Below are 15,405 nucleotides of genomic sequence, written 5' to 3'. Positions count from 1 at the left end.
GGGGATTTATTACTCATACTAGTAAGGATTTAGCTGTATCTTGTTCTATTTGATATACATATATTTCTGTACAGAACAGTTATTCAAAGTTCTATCATCTTCTTTCTTGTCATTGTATATTGAAATGTTTGTATCATTATGATTAACTTCACAATACAAAAGACAATTTAAAAAAAGAATTAATAGGAGGACAATGACAAGGGTTGCCCAAGGTGAGAGTTATCAGTTTGTGATCTAAACCATCCTAAAGAATACTCTTGTTGATGAAATCATAGGTCCATGGAAATATGAGGGTAAAATGAGAAGATTGTATAAGGTAACCTTTATAATCCCTTTTAGCTCTATGATGCTATTTATTTCAAAATACAGCAACTATTTGATTTATGTACCTACCTATATTATTTATGTAATTAAAGTCTATGTATATGTCAGTGAGTTTTGACTAAGATTATTAAATATAACACTAGTTTTGGAGTCCTATAAACAAATTATGAATTTTGATTTTTGTTTAATAATTTTGTAGTAATAATCCAATACTTTGATAAGTCAATGAATAGATCTCTTGAGTTCATACTCAAAGTTTCCCAGTATCTGTGTCTCAGTGGCATCAGCTAATTGAAGGTAAAACAGGGAGGTGAAGCAGTGAATTACTAGAAAAACTTATACTTTTTCTCACCCTTCTGGAAAATGATACAAAATCTTATTTTATATAAGAGAAAAACGTAACTTTCTATTAAGTCTTATACAGATTTTATTCATTTCCTTTTATAAATTAAAATGTATTTTTGCCTTTCAGTGAATAACCCTATACCATCCAACTTGAAATCAGAAGCAAAAAAAGCTGCTAAAATATTGAGAGAATTCACGGAAATAACTTCAGGAAATGGACCTGATAAGATCATTCCTTGTTAGTAAATAAAGGCCTCCTAAATTTTTGGATTTTTTTTAAACAATGAATTTTCCTTTGCAAGTTCCTTTTAGCTCTGTGATTTTATGTGATAGGTTATTTAATTTTTGTCCTAGTCTGTTAGGTTAATAAAGTGTATGTATAGATGAAGAAAACAGTTTAATAATTTTTACTGAAGTAGTCATCGGTAATTTGGGAGTTATGAAGATAGAAAGTCTCCTTGTTTGGTGATTTGGAAATACTGGTTGGCTTTTGAAGTAACCCATAAGGGTCTATGGAGTTCCTCTCCTCCTCCCTCCCCCATCTTCTCTTTTTCTCCTCTTCCCTCTCCTCTCTTTTCTTCTCTCCTCCTTTTATCTTCTCTCCACTCCTTTCCCCTCCTCTCTTCTCTTTGCATTTCTTTTTTTCCTTTCTCTCTCCTTCCCTCCCTCCTTCCTTCTCTCTCTCTGTCTTTTTTTGTTACATAGAGATATAATGTAGCCCCTTAAAGCACTGCTGTTTAGTAACAAAGGTAACACCTATGTTATGCTATTCAAACCATGGATCTCATGTATCTAAACACTTGGTGAACTTGATTTCACTGGAAGCATATGGAGGATTCATAGAATAGAAATATACTCTGAGCTTGTTGTTTAGGAAATTAATGCTTTATCTCACTCCCAAACTATAGAACATATATGTTATGCTGTATTGTACATGGGTGTACCTGACTATGTAATACATTAAGAAAATGCATACGTGAGCCAACTTTTTTCATGAAATTTAATTACATTTTCATTCATTCAAGAAGCATTTATTAACTACCTACTTCATGAGAGCACTGTGTTAGGCACTGTAGGGATTAGAAAGTTTAAGTAAGATACTGCTTGCTATTTAATGGGACTGACCACCTAGTGTAAATGCTAATTACTTACAGGAATCATGTTGTAAAATTTTCATAACCCTTTCATAAAGAAAAAAATCTGTCTTCCTAAATTTTTTTCCTAATTTTCATAAAATTTAAAAATCTTTATGTAAAGTAATAATCCCCAAATCTACATAATATTTCCAAATGTTTGTAGTTTGACTAGCTTAAAGGGTCTCTAAATCCAAAACTGAGCCTAGTTTTGCCCTTCATTTAGTCTTTCTGAGCAAGCTTCCTTGTTCCTTGAGATTCATGGAAAAATTCCATTAATACTGTATGAATCTTTTTTTTTTTTGGAAATAGATTGAATTTTCTGTTTGGAGTTAATTTCTGAATTAATTGAAATCCTTAACAAGTTTATTCTACTGCCTATAGACTGAAGCAATCAAACTCTAATCTGATCCAAAATATCTAACTCTGCATGGTAATTGCAGGATTCTAAAACATTTATAATGTTAAATTTAGCTACATAAAAATAACCAGAGAAAAAGAGGTAGGAGTACAGAGTCTTCATGACCATCTGTTTTTATAAATGTGAGCTTTAATTCATGACATATACTTCATTAAGATTCTTAATTAGGACCCCAAAAGCTAGTCATTCAAATGTCTAAATATGTGTGTGCTGGGGTTCACAACCCCATTTATAATTTTAGATTGTGTGCTTGTTTCTTGAAGAACATGTATTGATAATGAGACTTACCTGCTTACCCTTTCAATGTTTGTAGCCCATGTAATTGCCAAGGCTAAAGGTCTTGCCATCCTATCAGTGATAAAAGCTGGATTTCTGGTTACTGCTCGAGGAGGCAGTGGGATTGTATTGGCTCGCCTTCCAGATGGAAGTAAGTTGATATTTGTCTACTTAGAGAAATTAGAGCATGCTCTTCTCTTTTCTATTTCCATCTTGGGCAGATTTCATAGGAGTATGACAGGTTTCCTTATATAACCTCCAGTTGGATTATTCAGTGCAGCTCAGTTTTGTGTGTGAATAAACCTACCAAGAAGAGAATGATGTTTCCTACCTCTTAACGTTCTTAGGGAGAGATCCAATGACTATATCTTACTTTAAATTTCACATAAATTTTATAATTCTTCCAAGTGTGAAAATATCTAAACAAAAAATTTAGTCTTTGGATTTCTTATGTCAAATGCACATTCTTAGTATCACAGTAAAACTAATAATTCTTGTCTAGAAGTAGAGTTGAAAATAAGGAGCCATCTGTAGCCTTTTCTGCCATTTCTATTGAAGAATGTAGCATTGTGATATTTTGGTTTCTTTCTACTAAGGCTGAACTTTGTCACTGCTGAAGTGAAAAAGTTACAATTGCATTTTTAAGTGGAAAAAGCCTTAATGTTTGTATTTTGCATAAATCTCTAGAAACAGAAATGCTATGGATGTGTTGTTCTTAATAAATATTTCCTTCCATTAATATTTCCTCTCATATAATTTTTTTCTTGATGTTGATGATTAATGGTAGTTACTGACTTACAGATATGAATATAAGATGAAACATCAGTTGAACATAGAAAACTGCACATATTGGGAAAGATCACAGGTTGAGGAAAGGACTGTAGAGTTGATCATTTTACAAATGAGGAAAGTAAAGCCTAGTGAGGGTAAATGACTTGTCTAAAGTCATATAGGTAGTAATAGCCAAACAGGGATATTAACAGATGCCATTTAACTCCAAATCCAACATTCTTTTAGCTACACTCTTTTGCCTTCTGGAATTCCCAAGGCCTTCGATATTTGGCACCTGGTCCTGAAAAATTCCTTGGGAGAAAAGGAAAGAAGAAAAGGGTATAAGCTGTCAAAATAGTCTTTACTATTCCCCAAAGGGAATAATCCTTGAGTTAAGGAGTAAGGCTTGGGGTAGGGATGAAACAGCTGAGCTCTGTCACACACTTAGATACTCTAGCACTTTTAGAGGAAACATACCTATATACTGTCCCTTTCTCTTTAGAGCTTTCTAACATCACCCAACTTGAATATGACTAATCGTCAGGTACCCCAGTAAGAAGCTACAAGGGTATGAAGTCTAATCTTATCTTTGAGTTCAGGCTCAAATACCCTATTTCTTTGTTAGTAATAGTCTTTCAATGAAGCAACGAATTTTTTTTTTGGAGGGTCGACAATTTTACTGTACCTCTTTTTAGCATTTGATACATAGATTTAGCAAAGTACTGACTGAGTTATGTAAGAAATCCTAGGTTATTTTTGTTTTTGTTTTCCATGTTAAAAAAAATGTATGTCTCTATATGTACCTTGTGTCTATCATCTCTATTTTAGGAGGTGGGTCATTATATGTCTCCATTACATGTCTCTGGAGACATGGTTGACCACTGCATTGATCAAAGTTCTTAAATCTTTTAAAGTTTTTGTTTTCAGTGTTGATATACTAGTTTAAATTGTTCTCATTCTGTTCACTTTGCTCTTTGTCAGTTTATAACACCTAGAATTCTCTGAAATTATCTCTTTCGTAATTTTTTATGGCAAAATAATATTCTGTTACATTCACATATGAGTTTCTTCAGCCATTCCCTAAAAGGAAATCTGAGGCATCCTCTTAGATTCTAGTTCCTTGCCATTCTCACTTTCTCTCTCTCTTTTAATCCTACCTTTGATATCCCACCCCCCACTGGGGAGGTGACCATTTCCTTCCCAGTACTATTCTCCTTCTTAACTGTTCCATCTCCATTTTTTTACCTGTTGAATTTTATGTAGTTTGACACAAAACTCTGTCTTCAACCCTCCCCCCTTTTTTTCATTTCAGATAAGAATGAGATTTATCTGTTGCCTACTTCCCCTACCCTTCCTCTATGTATACTCTTTCTCTCATGTACCCCAATTAAGAGAAATAGCAAATTCCACTTCATTTCTATACAATCTATTGCTTTTACCTTTGCTTCTCTTTTCTTTCTCAAAAACCTCAGAACAGAACCAGTCCACACATGGGATCTCTGTTTCACTTATTTAACTCATTCAGTATACTTGAGGACACTAAAGTTATGAAGGAACACTTGTTTTTTCTTCCCCTGTTAGAATATTAGCACTACATTGTCATAGAGGTCTTTCCAATTGCTCAAATATGCTTACTTTCCTAGGTTTCATTTGGCTTATGTTTGTATTTCAAAGTTTGTATTCAGCTCTGATTTTTTCATCAGAAATGCTTGCAAGTCCTCTACTCCAATAAAAGTCTATTTTTTTTTTCTCTTCGTGTAGGATTATACTCACTTGGAAGATGAAGCTTTTATTGGTTGTAAGCCCATATTTTTATAAGCTTGTTGATAGGAGAGAAGAGGAAGAGGAAAAGAAGAAGAGGAGGAGAAAAAAGAGGAATGGAAGGAAGGGAGGTAATGATAATAGCTCCCAATTATCACAATCTTGAGAGATATAATACAGGTGTCATCCCACTTTCAGTGTCATTTCATCATCACTCATAAAAATCACCATATATGTTCCTGGATACTACATCTTAAGAAATCATAAATGAAAACCACTTACCTAGATCTATCAGACCCAGATGGCAAGTGAAGGTATAAAAAAAAAAATTCCATTTATCATTTACTGAAAAGGAACTCCAAAAGAAAAAGTTCTAGGAATATTCCAACCAAAATCTAAAACTACCATGTAATGAATGCATCCAGAAAGAAGCAGTTTAAGCATGAAAGAACCAAGTTAGGATCACTCAAGGCATGAGAGCTTCTACCATACTGGAATACAATATTGCAAAAAAAAGCAAATGATGGGCTTCAAGCCTTTTCTGTTGTACTTGGGCTTCTGGATGATGTCTTGTATAGTTCTGGCAGTCAAGAAGTCACTGTAGTTGTCACTGATTTTCTTGGTCATTATTCAGTCTGCCGCAAATTTCAGTATTTTGCTGATGTAAGTATGTGGGTGCTGCCTTCATTGCAAATAGCCATCTTGGCCAGAAACAGAAAGAACATATATGGTGATTTTTATGAGTGGATGAAATAACACTGAAAGTGGGATGACACCTGTATTATATCTCTCAAGATTGTGGTAAGTGGGAGCTATTATCATTACCTCCCTTCCTTCCCTTCCTCTTTTTTCTCCTCCTCTTCTTCTTTTCTTCTTCCTCTTCTCTTCCTCTTCTTCTCTCCCAACAAGCTTATAAAATTATGCACCAAATCATTAATAAATAGAGACTATCAATTACAGAAACTCTGAAGTTCTACTGATACCCATAAGATTAGAAAAGATGACAAAAAATGAAAATGAAAAAATGTTGGAGGAGCTGAGAGAAAACAAGCATATTAATGGCTTATTGTTAGAGCTATGGACTCTTACAGCAATTCTGGAAAGTAATTTGGAACTTTGCTGCCAAAATCAATAAATAGTATATACCCTTTCACCCAGCAATACCACTATTATACCTGTACCCCCAAGAAATCAAAAGAAGCGGGAAAATACCCATATGTATAAAAATATTTATACAAAAAATTATAAATTTTTATATACAGTTGTATTATATATATTATATTTGAATATATACACAAATTATATATTAATTATATATACTTATTATATACAAAAATATATAATTTTCTTTGAGTGACAAAGTATAATTCCTTAGTTTACAGTCAACTAGGGAATGACTGAACAAATTATTATATATCATTCTCAGCAGGAAAATTTATAGCTCAGCTCACCTTAGAGAAAGTTTCTGATCTCACCTAAGGGGGGGATTCCCTAAAGTTTCCAGAGAAGCAAGCTGCAAATCAGGGAACTGTTGAGGCACTGGTTCCTTTTCATGTCCTATCTTCCAAAGTCTGTTCTATTTCTCATTTGGTCTTGACCTGAAGGGGATCTGGATATGTATGTGTCCTCTTTCAAAAGAATAAGCCAGAAAGTTATTCCAAACTTGTGCCAAATCTGCCCTCCATGTAGGCACACAGTGTTAAGTAATCATTCTTTCTACCAATCCATAATCACCTAAGTAGCACTGGGTTACATTTTTTTAAAACAGCCCATAAAATAGAATCAATTCTAGTACCTACTGACTGGCATGCTCTTTGAACCTTATGAAGTTGACTTCAATCAACTATCCTCATCCATTTGATTGAAAACTTTATTACCTCAAAGTCCACAGAACCATGAAATCCAAGACACTGGAAATGGAAAGGAAGAAGAGGAAGATGAGGGGGCATTTATAGCAGCAATAGCCTCTTTTTTTGGCTTTTTGGTGCTTTAAAGCCAGGTTATATTCACAATGGATAAAAAAGTCAACCCATTAAGGACTGGGACAACCTGCATGTTTCTGAATTATAGTGTTCCAGAAAAAGACACACGTTTCTCTCCCAGAACCTGTTCAGTAGATGTCTCAGAAATGAAACCAACCTAAATAGAGATTTGCTCAAAAAAAAGTATTCAGTGAAATAAGACTCAGAGCATTTGTCTGAAAATCTATGAGTTATCCATTCCCAAGGCCTTCTGCCCCATTCTGGCTGACCCTCAATTGTCAGGCTGGTTGCAGTCGGAAGGTTAAAGAGCAGTAAGAACTCTGGAGTTTCTCTGAGAATCCCAGGAGGGACCTGTCTCCTGGCTTTGTAAACCTAAAACCCCTCCCTTCATCCCAATCTAAACAGCAGCCCAGTTGTCCCTTAAAGTCACAAGGGGGTTATTTGAAAATAATCCAAAATGAGATACAATTGGGTCATGAGGATTATGGCTGGATAGTTTCATTTGTGTCCTAATGGTATCTCTGCAGCACAGAACCAGTTGCTAACACAGAAGGGAAAAAAAAAAGAAATAAACTTTTTTAATGACAGGAATTTTTTTTTCTTACTACAAAACATAACAAAAATCTGTCAGTTCTGAAAGTTTGTGAGCATTGCCTTACTCTCTATAGAGTGTGGAGTGCCAAGGGAAAAGAGGGGGTTGAAAAAATTAAAGAATTGTTGACCATTTCAGAAAGTATTGTCTTTATTAAAATAAAATTTTAATAATATTTAATAATATTTAATAATAATAATATTAAAATAATATTTTAATAAAATATTAATTTTTTTTATTAAAATAAAAATCACTTGTGTTTCTTAGTACCATAGGGTGCTATATTTGTGGTTGATGGAAGTGTTAGATGTCATTTAGTCTAACTCCAACATTGTACAAATGAGGAAACTGAGGCCAGAGTAGGTTAAGTGACTTGCCTACAAACTCATAGGTAATCAGATGTACTGCAAAATTAGATCTGACTCCCAAGCCCACACTCTTTCTGCTGTGCTGCCCAGCCTTCTCATGTGTTTGTAAGTCAGAAAAATACCAAAACATGAATCCTCAAATATGTAATTCTCTTGATTAACAAAATGATTAACTTTTCACAAGAAGGTTACTCCTTGTAATACACCTGAGCATTTATGATCCTCAAAAACTATGTACATACCTTTCTGCAAATTGTTCTATGTTGCACCTTATACCAAGAATATAATCTATGAACATATTTTGCTTTCTTACTACTAAAATCTGACGTTTTCATATTTCTATTATGCATAAGTCCTGACTAAAGGTATACTTTTTGGAGGCAGCACAGTGTAGTTAGAAGAGCCAGATTTGGAGTTAAAGTCTCTGGGTTTGAACCCTGACTCTGCTAATTACTGGGCTTGTGACCTAGGGCTGAGTCATTTAACCTCAATGAGCCTCAATTTCTTCATCTGTAAAATGGGAGCAATACTTGTCCTCACAAGACTTATACAACCTCATAGGAATGTGGTAAGGAAAATATTTTATAAATTGTTAAGTACTAGACATAAGTGAGCTAATACAATTGCTAGTACTTCTAAAGCTAGTATTTTTGAAGCCCCCCAACTGGTTTAGACCAGGATCCACAGAGAGACTTGATGTATTATATTCACTTGTATTTCTTGTTTGATTGCAGTCTTCTTATCATTGTTTTCAAATGTCAAATCTGTATTTTCTTCTCATGTTTCTATTTCTTCCTAAGTTCTGCAAATGAATTAGTGGGAAATGGATACTACTTTAGATTATGGTTCTTGATTGTTTTAAGCTGGAAATATAGCTGTGTCTAATTTTTTTTCCCTTTCTCTTCCCTTTTTAAGAGTGGTCTGCACCTTCTGCCATTGGAATAGCCGGACTTGGTGGTGGATTTGAAATTGGGATCGAGGTTTGTGTATTAAGACTTTATTTTATATTCACCATGTCCTTGAAAAGTACCTGAAACTTACTGCCCAGTATTAGAAAACTCTCATTGTTTTCTTACCACTGACATCTGTGAAGACTTTCAGAAATATTTGCATTGTTAGGGTAACACTTCTATTTTTTTTTACCTTAGCCTTTTTCATTTCTTCCCTTCTTAAACTCCCTTCAATGAGACACATTTTTTTTGATAGACAAAAAATATTGAAAGTTATTCTACTGATTCCCATAGTTTTACAGCAGATGCTACTTTTGGGAAGAGCATGAGATTTGGGGTCAGAGGACCTGTGTTTCAATCCCATATCTGCTTCATAATATTTTTGTGGCATTGAGACTTAACCTCTTAACAGTTTAAGTTTCCTCATTTGTAAAATGTAGGAGGTATGTGTTCAACTGTATGGTCTTTAAGGTTTCTCACACTGCCCCCCCCCCCAATTCTAAATTCTAATCTGGTTCTAAATGATCATTTCAGCCTCTTACAAACTATACTTAATAATCTATATTTGTTTCAATTTTTTTGTAGTAGGGTGGGTTGAGTACTGCCTTCTCTGAAGACCCGGGTTTGAGCTACTGGGCTTTTCCTTAATGCATGTGATCACAGGGAACATAGTCTCTCTGTTTCCTTATGATTGAAATGAGAAAAATAGTATTTGTGCTACCTACCTCAAAAGGTTGTTATGAGGAAAGCACTTTGCAGGCTATGAGATATTCTAAAAATGTGAGCTATTTTCATTATCTGTAAGTTCTTGAGCTTCCATGTCACAGACAAGAGAATGTGGATGGTTTGTTTACCAGAAAACATCAACCATTTGTTAAGGTTTATAATTCCAGCCAAAGGTATCACTATACATAATAGAATCTTAAAATATGATTAACAGTCCTTCTTAGCATGTGGAGTTCTAATGCCTGATACAGAGGTAGGTCAAAATTTATATCCTCTTTTGATAAATGAAGGTTGACCTCAAGGTGTTTCCTTTCCATAGCTATGCCTCTGATGGGATTGTTGGCCTGAACATCTGGACTGGGAATTATTTTCTCTAAAATGTGCTTGTTCACTAGGATCAATTACATCAGGATCTACACATAGTACATCTTATGCATGATATTAATCTGTCATCTGTTCCTCTCTTGCTATCTAAGTGACTGGTCAGCCTAGGCACATTTTCAAATTACAAATCTGCATTTTCTTCTCAGATTTCAGTCAATTTCTTCCTGAGCTATCTGTTTGTGAGGTTCCTCTGTTGCCATAGTTTTAAATTCTCTCAGTCTTATTAAAGGAAGTAATTTCGCTAACTTTCATCTTTCTTACTGGGATTCCTTTCACTCCCTGTCGCTGCAAAAACCAGAAGTTAAAGAAGCTCAGTAAAGACATCTTTTGCCTTCTCTTGTCTCAAATATACTTTTTTGTATACTTCTTTCTAAGCTAAAGTTTGTTGAAAATATTGCCCTCCTGTGGTCAGTTTCTTTTCAGCAGATGGTCTCTTAGCATCTATCCTTAGATTTTTATGTGGTTTTATTATTGTTTTTATACTGGCATTTCATCATGTACCAGGATTTCATATCATAATGTCATTTCCTTGCTCAAAAATTTTCATGGCCCACAATCTGATTCCAGCATACCTTTCCACCCTTATTTCATATCACTCTCCTTTACTACCTTTATATTATAAACAAATTAGACCATTTATCTAATTTCAGCATGCTATCTCTCAATTCCTCCCTGCATTCATACAGGCCACCCAACTACTATTCCCAAAATGCACTCCCCCTACATCAATGTGTGTTTGAAAATTTGAGCCTTATTTAATGTCACGATTCAACAATTGATCAATCAGTGAGCATATATTATCTACTATATGCCAGGTACTCTACTAGTGATTAATAATATAATACATATGATTAACTATAGCTTATCTTTGTCATATTTCAGTAGTAACTTCATAAAATTTAATCTTTATATTAGATTAGGGATAAACCCTAAAAGAATTTTATTCAACCAAGTGATTTAAATAGAATATTATCATCATTACCAAACATTTTATGAGCATCTGGGTAGATGTCATGTTAGGAACTGTGAATGCTAGATATCTTATTTCTAAATGTATATTCATTAGATTAAGATCTTTTAGGTCAGGAACCATGTTTTTTTTCCCGATTATGTTCATTTGGCACCTGGCATTGAGCCTGGAATAGAGTAGGTATTTAGTAAATGTTTTTTGAATTGAACCAAATTATACCAACTTTGCTACTCTGTTACTAGAATTAATTGATGATACCAGGCAGAACTTGCTGTTTATTGTGGATGCAAGTCTAATTTACTAAATTAAGTGATATGGTAACTTTTCCAACTGTGGAAGAGGGATTTTTTAGTATTTTAGTGGGAATGTAATATTTTTTGATCTGTAAATTGCAACCCGGATATGGCAGGCAGGTCCCAAAGGGTTTGAAGAGCTTATATTGAATATAATATAATTATATTGAATAGATTTCTTCTCTCCTCCAGTCTTGGTGCTACCTTAAGTCATGGAAAGGGAGAATTCAAGAGTATCTAAGAAGACCGCTTACAGAGAGCTAAATGTGATGTCTTTAATAGACAAGCACTACTGGACTGGACTCAAGATAATTTCAATCTTGTTAGCAGTATCCTTGAGTGGTGTTACTTGTGTGTGTGTGTGTGTGTGTGTGTGTGTGTGTGTGTGTGAGAGAGAGAGAGAGAGAGAGAGAGAGAGAGAGAGGAATGCTGGGCAGGAAGGGTAATGGGCCCTGTGTCATTCTTGATTAGTAGATTTTAAAATATATAATTAGAGAAAGTTAGAGCTGGAAAGGACTTTAGATAGCACCTAGCCCAACCCTCTTATTTTACAGACAAGAAAACTGAGGCTCAACTCAAGTTTCTTGCACAAAGTTATATACAACTGCTTCCTGGGAGAGCAGAGATAAGAAGCTAGATCAGATAAATACCAAGCCCTTTCTCTCTCTCTCTCTCTCTCTTTCTCCCTCCCACTATATCTAATATCTCCCAAAAGTAGTAAGGATTCTTATTAGTATGTAGAACTTGTCATGTCTGATACCCCAGGTGATTCCAAATTTATGCTCTACTTCAGGATTTAAACTATACTGAAGTTGTTATGGGGTCTTCTGAGTTTTGGGGTCATTATTTGGAAAACTGAGGTTAGCCCTGAGGAGGTAAAATCATGTTTCTTTAACTATAGAAGAATCTTCAGACTTAATACTTCTCTCCAAGGATCATGGGGAGTGGGTGTTGTCTAAAATAATTTGAGTTTTCTGACTGCACCTGACAGGAATGGGCCAGATTGGGCCTTCCTAATCTGGTACAGACCCAAATCCCTGGGCTTTATCACTGAGAAGACAACCTAGTCTTAGCAGTTTCCAGAACCCTTCACAAACACACCTCCCTTATGGTGGTCTGGTAAGTTGTCACTTTATACAATTGGAATTGCTTGAGGAATCTGAAAGGCTGAAATAAACAGTACATTCAGGGTATTGGAGATAGACTGAGTAAATGCACAAAGGTGGGAGATGATATGCTGAGTTAAAGAAATACTACAAACATCATTTGGGTGATAAATAGTTCAAGAGGAGTCAGTATGAAATAATCCTGAAAAGGCAGAGTCAAACCAGTCTTAATTCCTGAGCTAAGGAACTTGTATATTATCCTAAAGATAATATAGAGCCACTGAAGGATACTGAGAAGGACGATAGCATGGTCAAACCTGTGTTTTAGGAACTGTTTTGTCAAGTTGTGTGGAAAGTTGATTGGAAGCAGGTAGACCAATTTGAAGGCTAAATAAATATAGTCCATCAGGGTGGGGAATGTGTGGCCTTTAGGCTGCATGTCCCCCGCTCTTAATAAAAGGATTTGTTCTGTAAAACTTGGACTCAGTCAAAAGGCCACACTCAAGGACCTAGGAGGCCACAGGTTCCCCACCCTTCTTCAAGATGAATGGTGATACAAACTGATTACGGAATGGGAGACAGGGGAGAAAATGGACAGGGGATTAGAACAAAGGGGATGGATGCAAGAGATGTTGTAGAGGTAGACTCAGTGGGATCTAGCAACTGATTTATATAGGAGTGAAGGTGAAGGAAGAGTAAAAGATAAATCTCAGATTATGAACCTGAGTGCTTGGTTGTGCCTTCAATATATATAGGAAGTTTGGAAGATAAGTGTGTTCTAGGAAGATGTTCTTAGGAACACGGTATATTCAGTTTTAGAAATGTTGAGGTTCAGGGGCAGCTAGGTGGTGCAGTGGATAGAGCACCAGTCCTGAAGTCAGGAGGACCTGAGTTCAAATCCAGCCTCAGACCAAACACTTGACATTTACCAGCTGTGTGACCCTGGGCAAGTCACTTAACCCCAATTGCCTAAAAAAAAAAGAAAAGAAAAGAAATGTTGAGGTTCAGTTTTTCATGGAATAATCAGGTAGAGAGACATGAGGTAGTTGATTATCCTACCAAAAAAAAAAGACTCAGAAGGAATATTTAAATGGAACAAAAAACAAGGGATAATGGTGTTCCATAAGCCAGGGGAAGAGAATCCATCTGACAAGATCAATAGTGTCAAAACTTACAGAGAGGTGGCAAGAATGATGAGGACTGGGAAAAAAGTTGATCTTATTTAAAAGTTAGAAGATTGTTGGTAACTACTGAGAGTGGTTTCAGAAAAGTAGTGGGATTGGAAGCCAGATTGCATTAGTTGAGAATTAAGGAAGCAGAGTCAGTGAATATAGGTGACTCTATAGGACTTTTGTAGTAGAAGGAAGAGATGAAATTTGATAACTGGGTATGATAAAATCAAATCAATGATTTTGGTTTTGTGTTGGTTTTTCTTTTTTAAAGGATGGGCTAGCCTAGGTGGTTACTGAGAACTATTCTGATTATCTATTTCTGTGAATCTTAATGGAGAAAAACATCATTTTTAGATAAATAGGAGAATCAGTAAGTTAGGAGAGAAAGAAGAGGAAAGGAGAAGAGAGGAGAGGCAGAAAAGAAACTGAAGAGAAAAAGGAAGGAGAGAACATGAATGATCAAAATGGGCCAGTCTTCCAGAGGAGGCCAGAAGTGATTGATGGATTAGGGGAAAAAAATAGACAGGTTAGCATTGGCAAGAAAGCTACTTTCTTGCTATGAAACTGGAGCAAAGGAGGCAAAGATGTAGTTTTTTGCCTGTGGATTGGGGAAGTTGAAAGAGCTAATGAGGATGACCAATTTTCTCAGGAAAATAAGAGAGGGAGTCATCTGCTAAGAGAAAGATCTTAGGTATGGGAGTGCCATTGAGGAGCTTAAGGAAAGTGGAGAGGGTCTGTAGTAACTGTTATGGTAGGAATATGATAAAGAAAAAAATTAGGAAATAATAAAATTATTGTCATGCAGCAATGAGGACCCAGTTAAGTTATACAAAGTCATTTGGATTGTCCCCACTTGGTGTAATTATGTGACTTTCTCCAACAGTTCAGCAGATTGTGAGAAGTAATAGAGAAGGCAAATAATGGGGCAACCTAGCTTTGGAAATCTGTGGGTTATCCGTAATGGGAGAACGAGAACAATGCAGTTCAAAGGTAACAAACAATGCCTTTTTTGAACTAGTTAAGACTGTGAAAGCAGGAAAGTAAGACCAGAGCAGGAATGATAAACCAGGAGAACAGGAAGAATGGATTAGCTAATTGATTATACACTTATATAAAGCTGGACTGATTTTAATCCTACACTAAGATATGTTTTTTTTGTGGGTCTAGTCAGTCTCTGCTCCCTTTGGAACATCTCTGAACCTGTGTGTATCTGTATCTTGGTTAATGTGTCACCTCTATTCTAGGTTTGTCCACCTATTGATGTGGCTTACTGATTAAGGTCCTAGACTGCTAAAATGACTATGAAATTAAAAAAAATAAACAAAAAATCCTCAAATAAACCTAAAATAAGCACAAATATGAATTATTAAAAATTATAGGATAAATAGATAAACTAGAAACTAAAAAACCATAGAAATTATAAAACTAAAAGCTATCTTTTTGTGAAGACTAAAAAAAGGATAAACTTTTAGCTGTTTAAAAATAAAAGATCAAAAAAGATCAAAAAAATAAAAAGGTGAAATCACAACAAAACCAGATGAAATAAAAATAATTATAGAACCTATTATGCATAATAGCATACCTGATATACTATCAAAACTGAGAAAACAAAACAAATAGAGGAATATACTTTAAGAAACACAAAATCTCAAATTAACAGAAAACCAAACAGACCTTAAATAATCCAATCACAGAAAGGGAAATAAGAGCAATCTGTGAAGGAGCTACCAAAGGCAAAGAAGGATACTTTTGGTTTGTGGATTCACAGGTGAATTATATAATACTTTTAAATAACAATAAGTACCAATACTAGACAAATTATTTTCAACAG

The 15,405-nt window shown here is 35.0% G+C and overlaps 1 protein-coding gene across 3 annotated transcripts in view; it reads left to right on the top strand.

Annotated features, from left to right (window-relative positions):
- The window catches only part of SH3YL1 (SH3 and SYLF domain containing 1), a 59,745-nt gene that overhangs the window by 25,646 nt on the left and 18,694 nt on the right, over positions 1-15,405 (top strand). For all 3 annotated transcript variants that reach the window (XM_027840379.1, XM_027840382.1, XM_027840380.1), the window contains exons 2-4: positions 797-907; positions 2,537-2,650; positions 8,889-8,953. In XM_027840379.1, coding sequence (XP_027696180.1) covers positions 797-907; positions 2,537-2,650; positions 8,889-8,953 — 290 coding nt within the window. The remainder of the gene's footprint in view (positions 1-796; positions 908-2,536; positions 2,651-8,888; positions 8,954-15,405) is intronic.

Source organism: Vombatus ursinus, unplaced genomic scaffold, assembly GCF_900497805.2.
Source record: "Vombatus ursinus unplaced genomic scaffold, bare-nosed wombat genome assembly UNPS02014841.1, whole genome shotgun sequence".
Taxonomy (NCBI): Eukaryota; Metazoa; Chordata; class Mammalia; order Diprotodontia; family Vombatidae; genus Vombatus; species Vombatus ursinus.
The sequence above is the reverse complement of the archived record's forward strand: the minus strand, read 5'-3'. Positions and strand labels throughout refer to the sequence as shown.